This window comes from Balaenoptera borealis (genome assembly GCF_965194805.1).
Source record: "Balaenoptera borealis genome assembly, chromosome: 11".
Classification (NCBI taxonomy): Eukaryota; Metazoa; Chordata; class Mammalia; order Artiodactyla; family Balaenopteridae; genus Balaenoptera; species Balaenoptera borealis.
This window is the reverse complement of record NC_138868.1, coordinates 92913913-92936504: the sequence shown is the minus strand read 5'-3', so window position 1 is coordinate 92936504 and position 22592 is coordinate 92913913. Positions and strand designations below refer to the sequence as shown.

Here is a 22592-nt window from a genome sequence, read left to right as displayed (position 1 = left end):
AATGGTGAAAAACTGAAAGCATTTCCTCTGAGGTCAGGAACAAGGCAAGTATGTCCACTCTCACCTGTGATATTCCACATAATATTGGAAGTCTTAGCCACGGCAATCAGAGAAGAAAAAGAAATAACAGGAACACAAATTTTAAAAGAATAAGTAAAACTGTCACTGTTTGCAAATGACATGATACTATGCATAGAAAATCCTGAAGATGCTATCAGAAAACTACTAGAGCTAATCAATGAATTTGGTTAAGTTGCAGGATATAAAGTTAATACACAGAAATCTCTTGAATTCATATACACTAACAACAAAAGTTCAGAAAGAGAAATGAAGACAACAATCCCTTTTACCATTGCAACAAAAAGAATAAAATACTTAGGAATAAACCTACCTAAGGAGGCAAAAGATCTGTACTCAGAAAACAATAAAACACTGATGAAAGAAATCAAAGATGACACAAACAGATGAAGACATATACCATGCTCTTGGATTGGAAGAATCAATATTATGAAAATGATTATACTACCCAAAGCAATCTGTAGGTTCAATGCAATCCCTATCAAATTACCAATGGCATTTTCCATAGAATTAGAACAAAAAGTTTTGCAATTGATTTGTATGGAAACACAAAAGACCATGAATAACCAAAGCAATCTTGTTTTTTTTTTTCTCTCTCTCTCTTGTTGAGGCACTCGGGCTCCAGGGCACGTGGGCTCTGTAGTTGTGACGCGCAGGCTCCAGAGCACGTGAGCTCTGTAGTTTGTGGCATGGGGCTTAGTTGCCCTGCTGCATGTGGGATCCCAGTTCCCTAACCAGGGATCGAACCCACATCCCCTGCATTGGAAGGTGGATTCTTTACCATTGGACCACCAGGGAAGTCCCTAGCCAAAGCACTCTTGAGTAAGAAAGACAGAGCTGGAGGAATCATGCTCCCTGGCTTCAGACTATACTACAAAGCTACAGTAATCAAGACAGTATGGTACTGGCACAAAAACAGAAATATAGATCAATGGTACAGGGTAGAAAGCCCAGAGATAAACCCACGCACCTATGGTCACCTAATCTACGACAGAGGAGGCAAGAATATACAATGGAGAAAAGACAGTCTCTTCAATAAGTGATGCTTAGAAAACTGTACAGCTACATGTAAAAGAATGAAATTAGAATACTCCCTGACACTATACACAAAAATAAACTCAAAATGGGTTAAAGACCTAAACGTAAGACTAGACACTATAAAAGTCTTAGAGGAAAACATAGGAAAAACACTCTTTGACATAAATCACAGCAATATCTCTTTTGACCCACCTCCTAGAGTAATGAAAATATAAACAAATGGGAACTAAAGTTAAAAGTTTTGCACAGGAAAGGAAACCATAAACAAGTGAAAAAGACAACACTGAGAATGGGAGAAAATATTTGCAAATGAAGCAACTGACAAAGGATTAACCTCCGAAATATACAAGCAGCTCAGGCAGCTCAATATCAAAACAGTAAACAACCCAATCAAAAAATGGGCAGAAAACCTAAATAGACATTTCTCCAAAGAAGACATACAGATGGTCAAGAGGTACGTGAAAAGATGCTCAGCATCACTAATTATTAGAGAAATGCAAATCAACACTACAATGAGGTATATCACCTCACATTGGTCAGAATGGCCATCATCACAAAATCTACAAACAGTAAATCTTGAAGAGGGTGTGGAGAAAAGGGAACCCTCTTGCCTTGTTGGTAGGAATGTAAATTGATACAGCCACTGTGGAGAACAATATGGAGGTTCCTTAAAAAACTAAAAATAGAACTAACATATGACCCAGCAATCCCACTACTGGGCATATACCTTGAGAAAACTATAATTCAAAAAGACACATGTACCCCAATGTTCATTGCAACACTATTTATAATAGCCAGGACATGGAAGCAGCATGAATGTCCATCGACAGATGAGTGGATAAAGATGTGGTACATATATACAATGGGATATTACTCAGCCATAAAAAGGAAACAAATTGGGTCATTTGTAGATATGTGGATGGACCTAGAGTCTGTCATATAGAGTGAAGTAAGTCAGAAAGAGAAAAACAGATACTGTGTATTAATGCATATATGTGGAATCTAGCAAAATGGTACAAATGGACCTATTTGTAGGGCAGGAATAGAGACACAGACGTAGAGAATGGACACAGATGGGGAAGGGGGGAGGGTGGGATGAATTGGGAGATTAGGATTGACATATATACACCACCATGTGTAAAATAGATAGCTAGTGGAAACCTACTGTATAGCACAGGGAGCTCAGCTCGGTACTCTGTGATGACCTAGATGGGTGGGTTGGGGGAGTTTCTGCAGGAGGTCCAAGAGGGAGGGGATATACGTATACATATAGCTGATTCCCTTTGTTGTACAGCAGAAACACACAACATTGCAAAGCAGTTATACTCCAATAAAAAAAAAAGTTTCTTAGGCTAGTTGGTGAGTTCTGTGTGGTCACAAATAGTCTTTGTTATACGGTTGTATATTGAGCTCTTAGTACATTGAAAAATCCTAGGTAAATAGTTTTTGAATCAATGAATTAGTCCTCTTAAGAAATAAAATGTAAATTACTATTAAATTCTCAGTTTTTTAAAGCTCAGTAGTTTCTTTTAAAAGAAAAAGAAATGCCATTAAATTCCATTTATTTGAAAACCAATTTTGTGCCAGAACCTTATAGTGTAGGGGAAGACAGATACACAAGCAAAAGGGAGAAAGTGCTTAAGCAAGTCTGCCTGGGACTGAGAGGACATATATATCTTTGTTTGTCAGAGTCAGAGCACTTTTTCCGATGCCATTTGGATAAAAAATCACAAAGAACAATGCTTGCTGTTGTGGACTACATGAGGAGACAAGAGAGGTAATGTAACTATTGGTTCTTGAGTTGGGGATTTAGAAGTGTAACTTGTTTTGGCTGGCTGAATTTTAACATGATTCTTTGAGGTAATGCTACTGCAAGTTGCTGTATTTAATATGTGTGATGCTTATATCTCCTTGTAATAATCCATATTTAGGGTGGCACTTTGGTGAAATCAATGTCAGGAACTCTGAATTCTTTTTTTTTTAATTGAAGTATAGTTGATTTATAATATTGTGTTAGTTTCAGGTGTTCAGCAAAGTGATTCAGTTATATATATGTATTTTTTTTTCAGATTATTTTCTGTTATGGGTTATTACAAAATAACTTACAAGATATTGAATACTGTAGGAACTCTGAGCCCCAACTGTAATAGTAACAGTGTTATCTTTGCTAAATCATTCAGTCGTTGGGGGCTTTAGTTTATTTCATTTACAGTGAAGGAAAGGAGTAAGTGATTTTCCAGGTTACTTTTAGTTGCATTACTCCTCTTTTAACATTTCTCTTTACACTTTGTCTCAGAAGTAGCTAGAGTTATGTAAAAAGCTCCTGCATGTATCTTTATTATGAAACATAAGTTTCTTTACTGTGTACCATGGTCTTCAAAATCTGTGGTTCTGTATAGTGATGCTGTGCTATAGCAGTGTTTATTTTCTCGATTGCTTTATAATATAGTATTTTTGTTCCTATTATTTCTCTTGAGATTTTTAACAGTGAGTGCAGGAATTGCTAGAGAGGATGGTCTGACTGATCTGTACTGCTCCAGAGTTGACCAGAACTTTGAAGAAATAATGTAGGTCTATAACTTGAATAGGTAGTCATTGATGTCTCATTAGTTTGTTTGGTGGTAGTGGCAGTGGTTGATAAAAATGGGAGGGAATGGTAGGGGAAAACTGAAAAATTATTTAACCTAAATCCATTTACATCTTAAAAATTAACTCCTCTATATCCCCCTCATTCCTTTCCATCCCACTCTTAGAAAAAGAAGTGTTAGGCCTTTCAGGGTTTGTGTTTCTGGTTAGAAAGTTACTGATTCACCATATTGTTTTGTATTGAATCCTCTTGTGAGAAAGCCCATAAGAAGCTTTAACTATAGCTGGAAACATGTCTTTTCTCAGTGTTGGGAGGCAGTTTCACCTCTGAATCATTCATTTTTTATTTACCATTGAGTTAGAATGGTATTGACATTAGTTGGCCTTGGAGAAGATAACGTTTCTCAACATTAAGTTTTTATTCCGAATACGACCTTGAAGAAGATTCCTTGAGAGAATATGACTGGGACATAGAATAAAGAGTAAGGACCTGAGTTCAGGTTCACGTTTCTCAGAACAGCTACAATTAAGTCTTGGCTATGTGATAGGCACTTTATTCACCAGCTTTGTAAGCATTGTTTACTCATTACAACTATTCTCTGAGGTATATATTGTTTCTGCGTTTTACAAATAAAGAAATTGAGCCTTAAGAAGTTAACTTGCCAAAATTCATACAGCTTGTAGTAGGTGAACCAGCTGGATTTGAACCTAGCTAGAGTATCCTACGCTAATACCAATGCTCTTAACCACTACCATGTCACATCTCTATAATGTTTGTTTTGAAAAAGATAATATCATGGTTCTTTCCAGTTATGGCCTACTGTTATCACGGTGGGAGATTTTTTTTAAATAACCTCAACTTAGGCAACTAAGAAGAAAATTAACTGCAATAGGAAAGACATGTAAATGTGTCTTAGAAGAAACAATATTTTCATTGAATTGGCCATTTAAAAACACTCGTGTATGTGTTATTAGTTATTCTGTATAGCCTATTCTTAGCCTGTGGTTGATGGATCCCTCAGTGGAGGGCGTATATGAACCCCAAATTTGTATGAGATGATGGTCCATAGCTTTCATCAGAATTTCTAAGAGGTGTGTGATCCAAAAAGAGTGATGGAGCTCTTCAGCTATGTTATCTTAGATGTTCATAGTTATATATTGGGGGTATGTTGTTTTTGGTTATTTAAATGTAATTTTCTTTTTAACTAGCACTAGCACTTGCTACCATTGGATTCTATATCAACATACTTTTCTTTTGACATTTAAGTTAAAGAAATGGACATGACTAGATATTTAAATTTTTTTCTTTAGACCTTCTTCAGGAACAGTTTTTGATGATGCTTTCTGGCTGGAATTGAATTATCTAGAGGTTGCCAAGGTAGCTCAGTCTTGTGCTGCTCATTTTACAGCATTGCTCTATGTAGAAATCTATGCAGATAAGAAGAACATGGACGATCAAGAGAAAAGGTAATGGAATTTGGAAGTTATTGTTTGTAAAATTGGTGTTGACATTGTTTCATTAAAGATATATATTAAACATTTGTTTTACTGTCACTCCCATTTAAAAGATATTTTAGATAGACGTTGTCTACCTTTTAAAGAGAAATGATAATAAAAAATTTTTAAAGAAATAAGCAATTCTCTGAAATAGAGATGTTTATTACTTAAGAATTATAAAAATTATACACATAGCAAGCTCCTGGGGGACAGAGATCATCCTTATTTTCCTCTGTATTCCCCATAGTAACTAGCATTGAGAACTTAATATAAGTGATCAATAATTATTTTTCAAATGGTTGATTCCCTAATTTCAATTAAATTGTTTACCACTATTCCCTCAGTTTATTGAAGATCCATTTTACTTATTGACTAGAAGTAATGTAACTGATTGCTTTCTGTGATTAAATCACTTTCATTATTTTATCTACCTTGTATTTCTACTACTTTAATTTGCTTTTCCTCTGAGTTAGAACTCTCATAAAAGTCTAACAAGTATCCTAGATAATAGGGAAAAGCAAAAAACAGCCAGGAAAGTCGAAGAGTAAAAAATACAGTTTATTGTCCCAACTGCCCTCCTCAAATCTTTGTTATTTCAAATAGCTTAGTGTTTATTTTTATAGTTATCCTCACTTTTCCATGACAAAATCACTCATATTACAAAATTAGCAAAGAGGTGTTACATTGATGCATTTCTTATGCTTGCTACTTATAATTTCTACTTTGGATTGTCATTAAGCTAGAAGCAGTATGGTTTTTGGACTGTGGAAAACCGGGAACCGGAATTCAGAGCCCAGTTCAAATATTTCTTAACTCTCTGGTTTGTTATAATTTCTACTTTTCAATTGAAAACAATTAAAAATCTACAATATGTAGCTCATTTGTATAATGTATAAGTGATATGTTTGTGATCACTTAGACTTTGTACAAAGACAAGTATTGATACGTTGTCCTTTAAGTATGAAATGAGTAAGAAATTGATTTTTGCCTACTCTTGATCTTAAAAATTTGGCATAAGTCCTGCATACTTAGGAGGAGTAGTTTTAATCTGAATGTGCCTCGGTATCTTGGTTCCATAGAATAATATTTTTTACTAATCAGGAGTGAATAACTGAGCTCTTACTTGAGTATAAGTAAAAGCTCTTTTAATTTGAGGATAGGTGATCATATAGAATGTGGCACATTTTTGCAAAATTGCTTGTTTAACAAGCAGGAGTACCTGGATTTTATTTTGGTTAACTTCAGGGGAAAAGTGCTTGACAAATGGGGCTTGCTGTTTGCTTTGACAGTCTGATTTTGATTTTTTTTTTCAGATGCCTGATGGGAAGGGGAGGGCAAACAGACATAAGGTGTATAGAGAGGGTAGGGAATGCTAATTTTCTTCAGTGACTCAGGTGAACTGAGACTTTTATAAATCTAAAGTGATCAGGAAAAGTATAAAAGCGAAATACAGATCAACAGTTTACAAACACTGTCAGGTCAGAAAAATGAATTACTCTCTTAGGTTTTCTATTCAAGTTAGTTAATAGCAAAATGCCTTATACTAGGTATTCAGGAATACATACAGAGTTTTATTTGTTAACTTGCTCCTGAGAAAGTATGAGCCTTCAAAGTTAGTATCCATAATTTTTTTTAGAAAGAAGTCAAAACTTCTTCAAACAGGATTTAGACAACCGGTCGTAGTTCACACCTCAGGCATTTTAGTATTCCTAATACCTAAGGCAATGCCTGACAGAAGTCCTGGCAACTCTTGTTTTTTGCCTAGATGAATTATAGCTCTAGACTCAAAATCATAGACTCTAATACTGTTGTTCCTACTTTCCAAGTTTCTCCTCTAAAAACTTTTTTCTGCATAACTTACCAGTAAGGAAAATATATGTAATATTTACATATAAAGGTTATAAAGCAAAATAGAATGTTGTCAGTGCCATTTTGTCAGTGGGTCTCCTCTATCCCATCCCTCTGTGCTCCTCCAAGAAGTAAATGTTATCTCGTGTTTTATGTTGATCATTTGTTTGGATGATACTGTTTTCATGTGAGTAGGAACCCATAAATATAGTTTAGTTTCCTTATTTTTGAGCTTCCTAAGAAGTTATATGTGTACTTTCCTACAACTTGTTTTTTTCCCTCAGTTTTTTGGTAAGATTTGTCTATGTTGTGTGTTGCTGTGGTTCATTAATTTGTCACTGCCACATAATATACCAGTGGGAGAATATGCCACAATTCATTTAACCATTCCCCTGTTAATGATAGGTGTAGAATTATTGGGTTGCAGGGTATACAAATTTTCAGTCTTATAAGATAGTGCCAAATTGGTTTTTAAAGTGGTTATACCAACTCAGAAATGTAGTTCATGAAGAAGTGGCTCAGTAGGAAGCTTTACATTTGAAGAAGGGATTCAAACTACCACTATTTCTAGTTTGAGTAAAGAAAGTAAAGAAGAAACTGAAATAAGTATAGGTAAATAATAGAGATAATATCACTTATGATAGTATTTATTTTATACATTGGATTATTATTGTCATAAACACTGTATAGCTGGCATGGTTTTAGAATTGAAATTAGTTGTAGGACTGAGTATCATATGCATACGTAAAGCTGAGGCCTTGGAGTAGAGAAATCTGAGTTCTAATTCTGACTATCACTTATTAGTTTTATTACCTTGGGTGTTACTGATCCACTTCCTTTTTAACACTTAATATTATCAGACTTCTTAATTTTTGCCAAATTATCAAGTGTTAAGTGGTGTCTCAAGTGTGGTCTTAATTTGTGTGCCTGTGTTTATTAATGAGGTTAAACTTCAGGTAAAACCACTGACAGAACATTTAGGAATTGAACTCAGGGGCTTCTGCTCTATTTTTAAGCTCTGTAAATAAGCATATTTTGGCATATAGCCTTCCCATAAACGAGACTGTGATTAAAATGTAATTCTCATTCAGAGAATTAATACTAACAAATTCCTTTTCTATTCTAGGCCTAACTGGTATTGTTTTTAAGTATAAATGGTTCATTATATTTTATTTGTAATCTTTGTTAGTTTTTTCTGTCAAAGTGTATGGTATATGTATTAGCAAGCTTCAAAATAGTATATTCCCGTTAAAAGAGGTGCTCTTGTGACAAACAGAAGTCTTACGTTTGAAGAAGGAAGCCAGAGTACAACTATTTCCAGTTTGAGTGAAAAAAGTAAGGAAGAAACTGGAATAAGTTTACAGGTAAACATTACCTTATTATAAGTGATAATATTTGTTTTATACTTTGGACTATTATTTTGTTATAAAGACTATATAGATTTGATTTGTCATTTGATTTTCAAACTGAAGTTACCTTTTTGGACTGTCATATACATAAATTCATGGTTTGAGGCTTAGGCCTTGGAGTAGACAGACTTGAGTTCTAACCCTGACTCAACCACTTAGTTGTGTAATCTTGCACAAATTACTTAACCTTTCCAACCTTGAGTTCCTTTATCTGAAAGATGGAAGTAAAACCACCTATCTCATAGGGCGAACTTATACCATGTATTTTCTGTTACAGTACTCTGTTCATTTTCTTTGTAGCACTTAACATTTATAATTATATTTTTATTTGTTTACTTGTTTATTGTATGTCACATCTCAGGGCAGATTGCTTCTTCTGTACATTTTTTAATGTTTACTCTTAAATTGACCCATTCTTACTGAATTTCTTTGGTCACCTAATTCCTCTAAAATGAGTTTCATCTTCTTCAGTTTGCTTAAACCTCTGATGTTCTCTTCTCTGTCTTTTGTTTGTCTCTCCTCCTGCTTCTTGGACAAAATAGGGGACATTATAGGAAGTCCCACCATATCCCACTGTCAAACATAGAAATCTCCCTGCATCTGCTGCCATTGTAATCTTCCTCTTGTTAAAGCAGAGAAAGTTTCTCCTTCTGTGCTTTGTTTTTCATCAACTCTTTCTCGGGAACATTTTTTTTTATTGTGCCGTGCTCCTTCTCAACATATTCAAATTTTCAAACTCTTAATAAAAACATTCTCCTTCAAATGGACACAAAATCATTTCCCTTTTCCCTATGTTCTCTTAAAGGTGACATCTTTTTTTTCTCCCTTTCCATCACAGCCAAACCTTGTGAAAGAGTTGTCTGTATTTCCTGTCTCCATTTCCTTCCTTTTACTCTCTCCACTGAATAGCACTTGCTAATGTCACTCATAAACTTCATGTTACTAAGTCTAGTGGTCACCTTTCATTCAACTTCTTCCTTAATGTTTCATCAACACTTAACACCATCAACCATGCCTTACTTGAAATATGTTCTATCTACCTTTTTGATACCATTCTCCTGATTTTTCTCTTTCCTTTTTTTGCTTCTTTATAGTCTTAGCCTCTTTTCTGAGTTTTTGGAGTATCTCCTGTGCTTCAGGCACTGTGCTAGGCTTCTGAACTGAATGTTCCAACACTGAGGGCTTGATTATTTCATGTTTATGAATAGAAACAGTTTGATTAGCATAATAGAATTATGCCAATATCAATTTGTGTTTAGAAAGTATTTCCTGGAGCAAATACCATTAAGATACTTAAATTCTTGATCAATTTTCTCTGCAGTGCAGTTTCTAATTTTCTGTTTTCTTTTTTTGATTTTTGTTTTCTTTTTCCTTTTTTTCTTTCTGTTTTGTTTGCTATTTTCATTTTTATTTTGCTGAGATTATTTTAAGCAGAATCAATTCTTTCCTGAGTAAATTTTATAACAAAGTTTTGAGTCATCAAACCAATTCTTTATCCATATCACATTTTACCAATTATAACATAGTGCAACTTTGAATTTTCTCTCAGAGAAAACCTTTACAGCTTGTATTTTTACCAGATTCAGTTTTCAAGAGTCAGACTTTGTAGGACTTCATTTTCCCATGTACAGTTTTAGCTGTTGACAGGATTGTTTGCTTTTGTTTTTATGATTATTTTTGCATGTGTTAGAAGCCTGTTAGGTTGGGATTTATTTCTTATCTAATTCACTAAATCATGAGCAATTCTTCTCTGGTAGTCCACAGTCATTCTGTTGTCTGGGATCAGTTTGTTGTGTTGCTGATCAGTATCTTTAGTATATATTTAAATATCATTATATTTTACTTTTATAACATAACATGTAGAGTTGGGAGTTACATGATGGAAATGATATAATTTCAAATTTGCTGAATTCATAAACTGATAGTTTTCTCCTCCAATTTTTGTTGTTTCCATGTTTTTAGGATCTGCTCTTAGAAATCTACAGAAGTATAGGAGAGCCAGATAGTCTTTACGGTTGTGGTGGAGGGAAAATATTACAACCCCTTACTAGGTAAATTGCTTTTTTATAGATAATGCTATAGTAATTCTGTTATGAAAGAAGTTACATGTATGTAGAACTCAAAAGCATTTAAAAACTCTTTTCTTATAGACTACGAACATATGAACATGAAGCAATGTGGGGGAAAGCCCTAGTAACATATGACCTCGAGACAGCAATCTCCTCCTCAACTCGCCAGGCAGGAATAATTCAGGTACTTTTTTTTCTGCTTTGGTAAAGCGCTACTAGTGTAGTGCTCAGATTATTTCAGTATGTCAGTGGAATATTTACACAACCAGATAAACTGTAGAGGTAAGACTGAAGGTTCTTTTTCAGGCACTGGGATTAAAACTCAGAGGGATACACAGGTAAATTGGAAAGGTCACTGACCTGAAAGATAGTGTAGATTTGTTGGTCATAATCTTCTTAGCTAACAGAGAAGACATTTCTTGACTGTGTACTATGTGGCCGGTAGTGAATTAAGTCCTTTGTATGGAAAATCTCATGTAAACTATTTCTCATAGTTTGTACTAGAGTTTGTTCCAGAAGTTATCATTTCTGTTACTGGCTAATATTCCTTAGCCATTCTTTTATCAAATATCAGAGCCCTTTGAGCTCTATCTTTGTGTTTTAGGGGGAACACACAAACAATATTTTGACATTTTAAGTGATGTTGTGAACTACTAAAATTTTGAAAGTTACTTTTTATGTTTGCTGTTTTTTGTTTCTCTAGTATTCTGTTATTTATGATTCCTTTTTTTTTTTTTTTTTTAACTCCTGCATAGGCCTTGCAGAATTTGGGACTCTGCCATATTCTTTCCGTCTATTTAAGGGGATTAGATCATGAAAATAAAGAGTGGTGTGCTGAACTACAGGAACTTCATTACCAAGTAGCGTGGAGGAATATGCAGTGGGACCACTGCATTTCTGTCAAGTAAGAAGAATTCAGACATTTTTAATTGCCATTTCTCTAGTTATGAATAATGAACTGTTTTTATCTTGCTCTATGAATGTAGTGGGAGTTGTGTTTTCATGTTTTGTAGATGCTGTAAGCTAAATGCTTAAATAATATAGCAGTATGCAGTAAGTCTACGTAGGGCTGAATTTCACTCTCTTCTTATATTAGGGCACCTTTCCCTCCACCCTCAAGATATTTTTGAAAATAGAAATATAAAAATTATTTTCTCGTGAGAATCTTATTCACTTATTGTTTATAAATCCAAAGAGAAATACAGGCATTTCCCTTCTCACTCCCTGCTGCAAACATTTTATTTAGTTAGATGGCACTTTTATTGGCTGGATGGTACGCGAAAGACTGTTTATTTGTGAAATATTTTCTTTTATTAAAAAAACACTGCTAAGTCACTAGCACGGGAAGAAAACGTTTACAACCTACATGTACCATCATCTGAATGAAAAGCCAAACACCTAATCTAATAAAAGATTGTGTATTTATGTAAAAAGTCTTTTGATGATATAAACGAAAAAATTAAATCATATTAATTGTATGTTTGATCTCTTTCATAGAAAAAAATTTCATTAATTAGAATGTCTTTCAGATTTCAAACTGTTAGATTGCTGTAAAATCAGAGATATGCACTCGTATTTTAAAAACATTTTACTCTCTGAACTGATTCCTACTTGTCTCTGTGAATCTCCATATTCTGTTTTTCCCCTGGCATACTGTATTTCAGCCACATAGCACTTCTCCATGTTTTTTTCCATCAAGCCAGCCTGTTTGTACCTAAAAGCCTTAAACATATCTTCTTTTTTCCCCTGTTACCATGAAAGTGGCTACTTGTCGTTCAGACTGTAGTTTAATAACGTGACATATTCAGATAGATCTTTTCTGACCGTCCATCCTAAAATAGCCACCCAGTCATTCTGTTTTGTTACCCTATTTTACTTTCCTACATGTCCTTTGTCACTGTCTGGTATTTTTCTTATTTATTGTCCATCTGCAAACCAGAACATAAACTCCATGAGAATGGGGACCTGATCTGACTTTTCCACTAATGGATTCCCTGCATCTAGAACCTGGTGACTAGTGCCTGGCACGTAGTAGGTGTTCATCAAGTAAATAAATGAGAATATAACATGTTTAGAGCCAGGAGAAATATTTGAGAAATTCACTTTTTTCTGCTTGAAGAATTTAAATGATCCACAAAATTCTTTGTAATTCTTACCAAGTTTTCTAGAAATGCATTTTTTAAAATGGAGATATCTTAATTTTAGTTTAAAATTTTGCCTTTTGGTGAAGCTGTTTATGCACACATGTCTTAGGAGTCTCTATTTTTAAATGTCTTTTTCTTTTATTTTTAAAATTATTTCACAGCAAAGGAATAGAAGGAACCAGTTACCATGAATCATTGTATAACGCTCTGCAGTCTCTAAGAGATGGGGAATTCTCCACTTTTTATGAAAGTCTCAAATATGCCAGGTATTATAAAAAGAAAGAGTTACTGTATTTTAATATTTAATGTCATGGCTTCTTTTCTGAAAACTTGAAGAATAATTTCAACACAAGGATTTGCACTGGTGAAGGAGTAAGACCTGGTGGCTGTGGTCAGGTTGTTTCCTTGTCATTCCCTTTTCCCCCTTTAAAAAAATTCCCTGTGTAATTAATAATTCATACTAATCAGTGTTGAAACTCAAAGCAGTGCAAAAGTGGGAGGAAACATTCAGCAATTAACAATTTCATAGCTTTTACATATCTGAGAAATGAGTGCTCAGATGAATTTTATCTTTTGCAAGCATGTTTTCATAAGAATTATGAGTATTCCTGTCTTAATAGTTGTTTTCTGTACTTCATATTTTAAATTTTTTGTATGAAAGAATTCTTTAATACACACTTGATAGGTATATGTACACATATATATACACACAAATGTTTGTATATATATAACCAATGTTACATTTTAATTTTTTGTTTTAGATGTAAGAGCATGCTCATATGTTAGGTACTTACATAAAGTGTTAAGTTATTTTTTTCTTATGTAATAACTTTTTCTTTGCTTATGTGGTTCAAATATATTCTACCTTTAAAAATAAAATTCCCTTTGGGAGCCCTGATCAATTATTTATGGAGAACCCTGAAGAAGGTCTTCTTGTTTCCCATTCCTTTGTTTTCTTCCTGGACCAGTGTACTGAGAATTTTAATCTTTTCTCCTCTAGTAGTTATGTGGCATTTACCTCTCTTAACGTTCTAGTGTCCTTTTTATAAAATGGTGACTAATGGTCAATACTTAAAGGCTTGTTATGAGGTACAAATGAGATAATGCACAACAAAGAACTTAACTATAACAGGCTAAACAAATGTAACACATTTTTTGTTTAACAGTATTTGTGATCTAATAAATCCTGTACTTTATTACAGAAGTAATACTTGCTACCATTTAAGTGCTTATCATGTGGTGGCCACTTTGTTAGGCTTTTTCTGTATGTATTCTTTAATTTTCAACTGGAAGTGAAAAAACTTGGGTTCAGAGGAATCCAGTAATGTGCCCAAAGCTATTCAGCCATTACTGGCAAAACTGGGATTTAGATCTAGGTCTGTAGGATTCCAAGGCTTACTTTGTTTCTACTACCTTATGCTGCTGCTTGTGAGTGTTAGTATTATTAGATCCACACCAAGGCCTATAATGGGAAGTCAAATTTTATCTTCCTGCAAACCTCTTCTTAGTTTTTAAGTGTCTTGTCTTTTCTGCCACTAGAGTTAAAGAAGTGGAAGAGTTGTGTAAGGGCAGTCTTGAGTCTGTGTATTCCCTCTACCCTACACTTAGCAGATTGCAGGCCATCGGAGAGCTCGAAAACATTGGGGAGCTTTTCTCAAGGTATGTGATTCAAATGACTGTATTCCAAAGTATAACCTTTCTGTTACCAATAGGGACTTCAAAAAATAAAAACTATATAGAGACCAGCCGTAGGTTTATTTCCTTTTATCAAGATATAAGTAAATTAACCTAATGAACTGTGATCTTGTTAAAATAAACATTTTCAAAAATTTTCATTGTAAAAATTCAGGTTTTTAAAATTTAACTATTGTGTTTTTCTCTTTACAGCTTTTTCCCTGTTCTACCCTAGATGAAATTGTTTCCTCATGTTTTTTACCATAGCACATTATACTCCATTCTGTTTTAGTATCACATTGCATTAGTGTCATTTTATGTATACTCTGCCATGCTGTACTAGAAGCTCCCTAAAAATAGGGCTTATTTATTCTTGAATCCTTTGTATCCCTAGTGCTTTTTCCTGGTGACCAATTCTTAGTAAACAGTCAATGTTAATGAATATGGAGTAAGTGTTTAGGGGAGATTGCCTCTTATAATGGTGAAAAGGAAGTGATCTCACTTTCCAGTGTTCCTGGATCTTTCTCTGCTAGGGAGTTATAAGGAAGAAAGGGAAAGTTTGATGAGCTGGTACCAAATACCTGTGCTCTAGGACAGCAGTTCGCAAAGTGTGGTGTAGAGATCCTGGTTTTCCCAAGATCCATTCAGGAGTTCATGAAATCAAAACTGTTGTTACAGTTATAGCAAAATGTTATCTGGTTTTTTTGCTCTCATTCTCTCATGAGGTATAGTGAAGTTTTGGTGAGGTATCAGAGAATAGCCACAATTATCTGAAAAGACTATTAAAATACTCCTCCCTTTTCCAACTATGTATCTGTATGAGGCTAGATGTTCTTCATATACTTAAGCCAAACATCATAGCACAGCAAACCAAATGCAGAAGCAAAGATGAGAATTCAACTGTCTCCATTAAGCCAGACATCAGAGAGGTTTGCATAAATGTGAAACAGTGCTCTTCTCGCTAAATTTGTTTTGTTTTGGGAAGAATAGTTATTTTTTTATAAAAAATGTTATTTATGATATATGATATATAGTCGATTTACTATTATTTGAAAATAAATTAATACATGTTAGATTTTTCTCAGTTTTAGTTTCTAATAAGGTAAATATTAATAGGTATAATCCAATAAACAAAAGCTCTTTGGGGATCTTCAATAATTTGTAAGAGTGTAAAGCGTCCCTGAGATTAGAAAATTTGAGACCTGCTGCTCTAGGATCATTTTGGGAAGAATTAAAGTTTTGGTTCCTGTGAATTTGTGTTACTGTTTCCTTCTTTTTTTTTTTTTTTTTTTATAAATTTTTTTTTAAAAATTAATTAATTTATTTATTTTTGGCTGTGTTGGGTCTTCGTTTCTATGCAAGGGCTTTCTCTAGTTGTGGCAAGCGGGGGCCTCTCACTGTCGTGGCCTCTCTTGTTGCGGAGCACAGGCTCCAGACGCGCAGGCTCAGTAGTTGTGGCTCACGGGCTTAGTCGCTCCACGGTATGTGGGATCTTCCCAGACCAGGGCTCGAACCCGTGTCCCCTGCATTGGCAGGCAGATTCTCAACCACTGCGCCACCAGGGAAGCCCTGTTTCCTTCTTTATCAAGCAACTAAAAGAGCTTTCATTTCCTAGTCATCACCTTACCATCTTCTTAGTCTCCTTGCTTCATCTTAATTTCTCTTCATACAGTAGGCCTAAAGGATTGGACAGTATTGCTTAGTTTGAACATCTGGGAAGCACTCTGTTCATATAAACTAATTGTACGATATGCGTTTTCTCTTCCTTTAATAAGTAAGATTGGTATATGAAACCTTTGCCAGATGCCAGCATTTCCTTCATTGGATTGTTCTTTCTTTAACAGCTGCCATTTTGCATAGAGTCATGCCCTGTGCCTGGCAGGCACAGTAGATAATGAGTTTATTACATTTCCTTGCTGACTGTCCTTTTTACCACAGGGAGCATTGAAGCTGGACTAATGGTACAGATGTTCTGAATGACAGGCCTGATGAATGTGTTCTCATTTCAGAAGAATGTTAGTTTAGAAGTGCTGCTTTTTGTGAGGTTGAAGAGTATTTTTAAGAAAATCTTGAAAGTATCATCTATAAAAATATTAAATCACTATGCTGTATACCTGAAAGTAACATAATATTGTAAATCAACAATACTTCAGTTTAAACAAAGAAAGAAAGAAAATCTTTAAATGTTCATCCTCTCTTGGGTTCTCTGCTGACTGACCCTCAGAGGTCTGACCACATTGTAGGTTTCTAAACTATGGTCCTTATTTTATATTATTTTAGAAGTTCCAGTCATGTTACTGCAAAAATTCCTTTGTGTTCTGCCCCCCAGGGGTGCTTTGTGACCACGTAGAGGGGTGGGATAGGGAGGATGGGAGGGAGACGTAAGAGGGAGGAGATATGGGGATATATGTATATGTGTAGCTGATTCACTATATATATATATATATATATATATATGTGTGTATATATATATATATATATATATTCTATAAAGCAGAAACTAACACAACATTGTAGAGCAATTATACTCCAATAAAGATGTTAAAAAAAAAAAAGAGAAAATGTTGGACCAAGTCAAGGGTAGGTAAACTATAGCCCGCAGGCCAAATCCGGCCCACTGCCTGTATTTGTCAATTAAAAAAAAAAAAAATCCTTTGTGTTTATTAAACCTTAAGTTTCACAACCTGCATACTAGCAGGGTTTTTTTTTTTTTTCAGTTCTCTTATGTGAATTCTTTGATTTGGCTTTCAGATCAACAACAGATAGGCAGCCCTCTGAAGTATACATTAAGTGGTGGAAACATTCCCAGCTTCTCAAAGACAGTGATTTTAGTTTTCAGGAGCCTATAATGGCTCTACGCACAGTCATTTTGGAGATCTTGATGGAAAAGGAAATGGAAAACTCGCAAAGAGAGTGTCTTAAGGACATTCTCACCAAGCATCTTGTAGAACTCTCTGTATTAGCCCGAACTTTCAAGAACACTCAGGTAATCAGATTTAAAACTATGTCATCTCACCTCTTGACCTTGCCTTTTATTACCCAGAAAATAGAAAGCGTAAGTGAAAAAGAAATGTCATTTGAGAGACAGAGATTGCTATTAAAACATTGTATAGCATAATTGTTGAAGACTTCCCATTTTGGAATTAGACCTGAGTTTGAGCCTTGAACAAGGTACTCACCTTCTCTAAACCTCAATTGCCTGGTTAAAAAAATGAGAAGCTACCTAACTTACTCATTGTATTTATAACAAGTCAGCAATTTTATATACTGTGTATAAACACACATAATTATATATATGTCTTTATATAAAGAGAAAAACAGATAGGCCGACATCGGGCCTGGGGAAGGCAATTAGAGATGCACTTAAGACAGTCCTGACAAATAGTCAAGTCCTCAGTGAATGGTAGTAACTGCTTTTATTAGTAGTAGTAGTGGTAATAGTAGTAATAGTAAAAGTATTTATTCTTATTTGTCATTTTCATTTCAGCTCCCTGAAAGGGCAATATTTCAAATTAAACAGTATAATTCAGCTAGTTGTGGAGTCTCTGAGTGGCAGCTGGAGGAAGCACAAGTATTCTGGGCGAAAAAGGAACAGAGTCTTGCCCTGAGTATTCTCAAGCAAATGATCAAGAAGCTGGATGCCAGTTGTACAGAGGTTCACTTTTTTTCTATTGGCCAAATTCGTATTTTACTGTTATAAGAAAAATTACTGTGCATTAAAATATTTAAAATAAAATTTAAAGTAATTACCAATTTTATTAAAGCTTTTATTAAAGCTTTGACCCATGAACAAGAAATTGTTAAAAGGAGTCTTGAAAATTAATATTTGTAAAAGAAGTTTAGAAAGTATTCATTTTTCCTATTATAGCATTTGTATCAGTCCATCTTGTTGTCCCAGTGATAAGCCTCATTTTTTTAAACTTTCTACAGTATGTGGGAAACAAAGAAGAAATAGATACTATAAATTTGAAATGACAAAAAAAATGGAAGAGGAAATGCATGAGAGAACAAAACTTTTAGAAAAAAGCAAGTTGGAATAATTGGGTTGTTAATCCAAATACCTTGAAAACATCATGTCTAATATTTTATCTAACATTACCTATTTTAGTTATTGTAAACTTGATTGCTTCTTCAACTCTATCTCCAGCATATGATGGGCAAAGTAGCAGCATTTGTAGGAATCATGAAGTGTTTTAAAGGTTTGGACACAATGATGTCCCTCTGACATACACCTACTTGGTGAATATCAACTTTTTGTACTTTTGGATAATGGAAACTTATATTACATCCTCCATCACTAGAGAATTCATCATTATACGAAAGCCCTGGGAACTCATATGATATGATGTTTAAATATTGCTTAACAGTGTGGACTCAAGGAAGTTACCTACTCTCTTTGACCTCAGTTGTAGTTTTCTAATTAAGGATAATAATAGTACTTATTTCTTAGGGTTCTTGTGAGGATTAAATGAGTTACTATACATAAAGCTGGTAGAAATGCCTAGCATATGAAAGTACTCAATAAATGTGAGTTGTTCCGATAATAGTAATAATAGTAAACAGTAGAGAATGATTATTTTATAAACCTACGTATTTGGAATTATTAAAATAGTTGTAAGGTAAAAGCAAATGAGCAAAGACATTTTTAACCTGCTTTTTTTCCCCTGCGTGGAAGATTTTTTTATATAGTCATGATAATGAATTACATTTTACGATTTTGCTTTCATATACAGAATGATCCCAACCTAAAACTTATATACACAGAATGTCTGAGGGTTTGTGGCACCTGGTTAGCAGAAACTTGCTTAGAAAATCCTGCAGTCATCATGCAGACCTATCTAGAAAAGGTAAGATTTTTGAGCAGCCCTTAAGAGAGTTGTTTAGCATGAACACATTTGATCTTTTTATTGGGGTCAGATGTATTTCAAAGGCAAATAAAAGTACGATTTCACTTTTCTAAATATTATTACTGTTGTAGCTCTGTATACTCTTCAGGGCAGAATGAAACAATGTTACAAAAGAAGGAGCATATTTGGAAAGTAAGCCCAAATGTGTCTTCTCTCTACCCCCATCACCAGCTACTCTTTAAACAAGTTGTTTCTGATAATTTCTCCATTTACTTATTTGTAAAAATAGCTGATTAAGGAATATGCAAGTCAACCTTTATTATTCATTTGAAGCCCAACGCTACAAGTAGGACTGGGACTCCAGTGCTACTACCGCTTTTGACCTTCCTGTTTCTCCCTCTTATTTAGTTTAGCTAATTTTAGAAATAGCTACTTCACTAAATAAATGAACATGAAAAGCATAATGTGATTTTTAAAAAATTTTATAGAGCTTTTTGTTTTTGCACTGTTCTTTGCAAATATTAGCTATTTTGGTTATTTCTGCCATGTCAAAGTTGTCTTGAAAAGTCAAGAAAATACTGTACTTCATATAATTTAGCTTATATACATATATATAAAGTAAACTTTAGTGTGGATATTTCTTTGATCTGAGTAATTCTTTAGATGTATTTAGTATCTGTAAATATAATATAAATGGATTGTTTTTTCTTGAAGGCAGTGGAAGTTGCTGGAAATTATGATGGAGAAAGCAATGATGGGCTCAGAAATGGAAAAATGAAGGCATTTCTCTCATTAGCACGGTTCTCAGATACTCAGTACCAAAGAATTGAAAACTACATGAAATCGTCAGAATTTGAAAACAAGCAAGCTCTCCTGAAAAGAGCTAAAGAGGAAGTTGGCCTTCTTAGGGAACATAAAATTCAGACCAACAGGTAACTAGGGGTCTACAAGTGACAAGATATACAGATATACAGTATATATACAGGTATAGAGAACCAGATAAGAATTCATGCTCTGGTTCTAAGCTAATTGTAAAGTATATTGATGTTAGCTTCTTGTTTTGCTTTTTTAGTTTGTTTGTTGGTATCATAGTTGAAGAAGAGATAGGTGTTGAAATTAAATATAGAGGAGTTACCTATTTTGATGTAATTAAATCCTTTATTCAAACCTGCTTTTGGTCTATATATTTTAGTGTAAGTAGAGAATAACATTAACGAAATACCTTGGATAGAGTCCACTTTGTCTTTGGTTGCCTAAGATAGCTTTTGAGTTGCACAAACTTACTTTAAGACAAAACTAAGTTTGTTCCCCTTATAATTCTTAGAATTTTGCTTTTTCCCCTAAGGTGGACACCAGATTTTTCATTTATTTTGTATATCTTATATGATGTTGTAGTTCTATAAAATTTGATGGCTTTTGTGTTTTGCTTTAATTATCCAATGTAAGATACACAGTAAAGGTTCAGCGAGAGCTGGAGTTGGATGAATGTGCACTCCATGCATTGAAAGAAGATCGTAAACGCTTCTTATGTAAGGCAGTTGAAAATTACATCAATTGCTTATTAAGTGGAGAAGGGCATGATACGTGGATATTCCGTCTTTGTTCCCTCTGGCTTGAAAATTCTGGAGTTTCTGAAGTCAATGGCATGATGAAGGCAGGTTTTCTTTTTCAACCCAATGTTCTAGCCTGTGCTTTAAAAGTTTAGACATAAGCCCCTCAATGTCATGGATTTTGTATACTTTGTATCCTTGGCACTTGGTTCAGGGCTCTACACATAGGTACTTAATTAGCTCTAATGATGTAGGTTTATGTGGCTATGAGAGAATTTAGGTCAGTCTTTTCCTATATCTTTGCAATTGCCATAGGAAAGTACTCAGAATGCTAAACTGGGAGATTTGGAAAGCAGTTAAAAATGATGTGATCACAGGTGGGGTATTTTTCCCTTGCTTTATTCTTTTCTGGGATTTTTTACGATAAATTATTTTTGTAAATGGAAAAAAAGATTTTAAGAAAACATTAAAGTGGCAGTATTTTGTAGATTTTTATTTAAAAAATCTTAGGTTTTATTGATGACACCTAATATTAAAGTTATGTTGACAAGGTATATATTGGCAATCAGTTTGAAGCTTAAAAGTAAAATGGTTCTTCTGGCTGAAGAGAATGATACAGCCAACCTCTGCTCCTAGTGTACATTAAATCCTGTTACTTTTAGCATGTAGGGAAAAATAGTTATTCCCTGTTATTCACACTGACTTCTCAGGAGTCAAGATTACAATAGTCCTTATATCCACATTTGTCCTCTTTGGATTCACTAGAATATGAGCAGTGCCAAGTATTCCAGTTCTGAATACAGTTTGATTTAGGTTCAAATATTATGACTTAACAGTGAATCAATCTAGACTTTAAGATAAATGATAAGTAAAAATATGTGATTAGTGAAGTTTTATTTAATATCTGCTAGATGATTGCACTAGTAGAGGAGCATTTTCTTAGAATAATTTATTTGCTTAGTTGTGAGACTATTTGAAATGCATTGTTTTTTTAATTTTGTGTTCTTTTTAATGGTAGAGAGATGGAATGAAGATTCCATCATATAAATTTTTGCCTCTTATGTACCAATTGGCTGCTAGAATGGGGACCAAGATGATGGGAGGCCTAGGATTTCATGAAGTCCTCAATAATGTAAGTAAACCTGAAAATCAAACCACAGTTGCTTTTCTTTTATATTATTATATACTACTGTTCCACTCCAGAAAGTGGCAATACAAAAAAAGTTTAGTCACTCATATTAATTATACTATATAAGGGCAAGAATAAAGATTTCCTTTTGTCTCCTCTCATGCTCCACATAAGTTACTCAATTTCTCTCTCTTTCTTATTCCTCATGTACTTCTGTCTCTCTCTCTCTGATACATACCCATACTCACACAGTCCACCCACTGCAGCATCTAGTACAGTAACACATATCTTTAATGTTAAGCAAAATTTAAAAGGTTATGGATTTTCTTTTTTTTTGTTTCCATAAAACTAACAGTTCTTAATTTTATGACAGCTCATCTCTAGAATTTCAATGGATCACCCTCATCATACTTTGTTTATTATACTGGCTTTAGCAAATGCAAACAAAGATGAATTTTTGACCAAACCAGAGGCAGCAAGAAGGAGCAGAATAACTAAAAATGCACCTAAACAAAGCTCTCAGCTTGATGAGGTATTTGGATTGAACATGCATACCTTTTTGAATTGTAATATTCATTTTTTCCCAAAATATTCCTTTCTTAAGTCTCAGGAATTCTAAGAGTGTGTGTTGTTGACAGTATTCAGTTTGTAAATCCTTTGATATTGTGATGCTACCTAAAATTGGTTCAAAATTCCTGAATATTTCTCAAAGCATAAGAAATG

General features: G+C 34.1%; 2 protein-coding genes across 9 annotated transcripts in view; one reads left to right on the top strand and one right to left on the bottom strand.

The window, feature by feature from the left end:
- The window catches only part of LOC309606433 (protein MFI), a 175337-nt gene that overhangs the window by 5752 nt on the left and 146993 nt on the right, over nucleotides 1-22592 (bottom strand). The gene's annotated exons all lie outside the window — the stretch shown is intronic.
- ATM (ATM serine/threonine kinase) overlaps nucleotides 1-22592 on the top strand; it is a 141313-nt gene that overhangs the window by 89982 nt on the left and 28739 nt on the right. For 4 of the 8 annotated variants that reach the window (XM_082343425.1, XM_082343424.1, XM_082343426.1 and 1 more), the window contains 15 exons: nucleotides 2806-2893; nucleotides 5014-5169; nucleotides 8303-8411; nucleotides 10419-10507; nucleotides 10607-10709; nucleotides 11281-11429; nucleotides 12831-12935; nucleotides 14209-14328; nucleotides 17095-17329; nucleotides 17831-17998; nucleotides 19077-19190; nucleotides 19905-20122; nucleotides 20637-20844; nucleotides 21759-21872; nucleotides 22243-22401. In XM_082343425.1, coding sequence (XP_082199551.1) covers nucleotides 2806-2893; nucleotides 5014-5169; nucleotides 8303-8411; nucleotides 10419-10507; nucleotides 10607-10709; nucleotides 11281-11429; nucleotides 12831-12935; nucleotides 14209-14328; nucleotides 17095-17329; nucleotides 17831-17998; nucleotides 19077-19190; nucleotides 19905-20122; nucleotides 20637-20844; nucleotides 21759-21872; nucleotides 22243-22401 — 2135 coding nt within the window. Of the gene's footprint in view, nucleotides 1-2805; nucleotides 2894-5013; nucleotides 5170-8302; nucleotides 8412-10418; nucleotides 10508-10606; nucleotides 10710-11280; nucleotides 11430-12830; nucleotides 12936-14208; nucleotides 14329-17094; nucleotides 17330-17830; nucleotides 17999-19076; nucleotides 19191-19904; nucleotides 20123-20636; nucleotides 20849-21758; nucleotides 21873-22242; nucleotides 22402-22592 lie in introns of those variants that run through there. The other 4 variants (XM_082343427.1, XM_082343429.1, XM_082343428.1 and 1 more) reach the window with 4 other exon arrangements.